Source organism: Morone saxatilis, unplaced genomic scaffold, assembly GCF_004916995.1.
Source record: "Morone saxatilis isolate NCDOM2014 unplaced genomic scaffold, NCSU_SB_2.0 Contig18, whole genome shotgun sequence".
Lineage (NCBI taxonomy): Eukaryota > Metazoa > Chordata > Actinopteri > Moronidae > Morone > Morone saxatilis.
Window position 1 is genome coordinate 6,541,919 of NW_023339740.1, and position 217 is coordinate 6,542,135.

Here is a 217-nt window from a genome sequence, read left to right on the forward strand (position 1 = left end):
CAGAGATACCCACCATCCACATGTATCTGTTCTGAGCAGCTGTATCCGGGCCTGCTGGGGTAGGCCTCAGGCTTGTGATTGTGTGAGGGGGGGGATTTGAGTGGCAAATTCAATTTGGCCTGAAGACCCAATACTGAGATGTCAATATTCTCCTCACTACCCGTGTAGTCTGTTAATACAGGGAAGGGGGGGGGGAAGCAGACGTAGAACAAAATGT

The 217-nt window shown here is 50.7% G+C and overlaps 1 protein-coding gene across 2 annotated transcripts in view; it reads right to left on the reverse strand.

Annotated features, from left to right (window-relative positions):
* phf20a (PHD finger protein 20, a) overlaps nucleotides 1-217 on the reverse strand; it is a 13,376-nt gene that overhangs the window by 5,681 nt on the left and 7,478 nt on the right. Inside the window, exon 11 of one of the 2 annotated variants that reach the window (XM_035662522.1) lies at nucleotides 14-169. The exons of the other annotated variant lie outside the window; for it this stretch is intronic. Coding sequence (XP_035518415.1) covers nucleotides 14-169 — 156 coding nt within the window. The remainder of the gene's footprint in view (nucleotides 1-13; nucleotides 170-217) is intronic. 2 annotated transcript variants of the gene reach the window in all.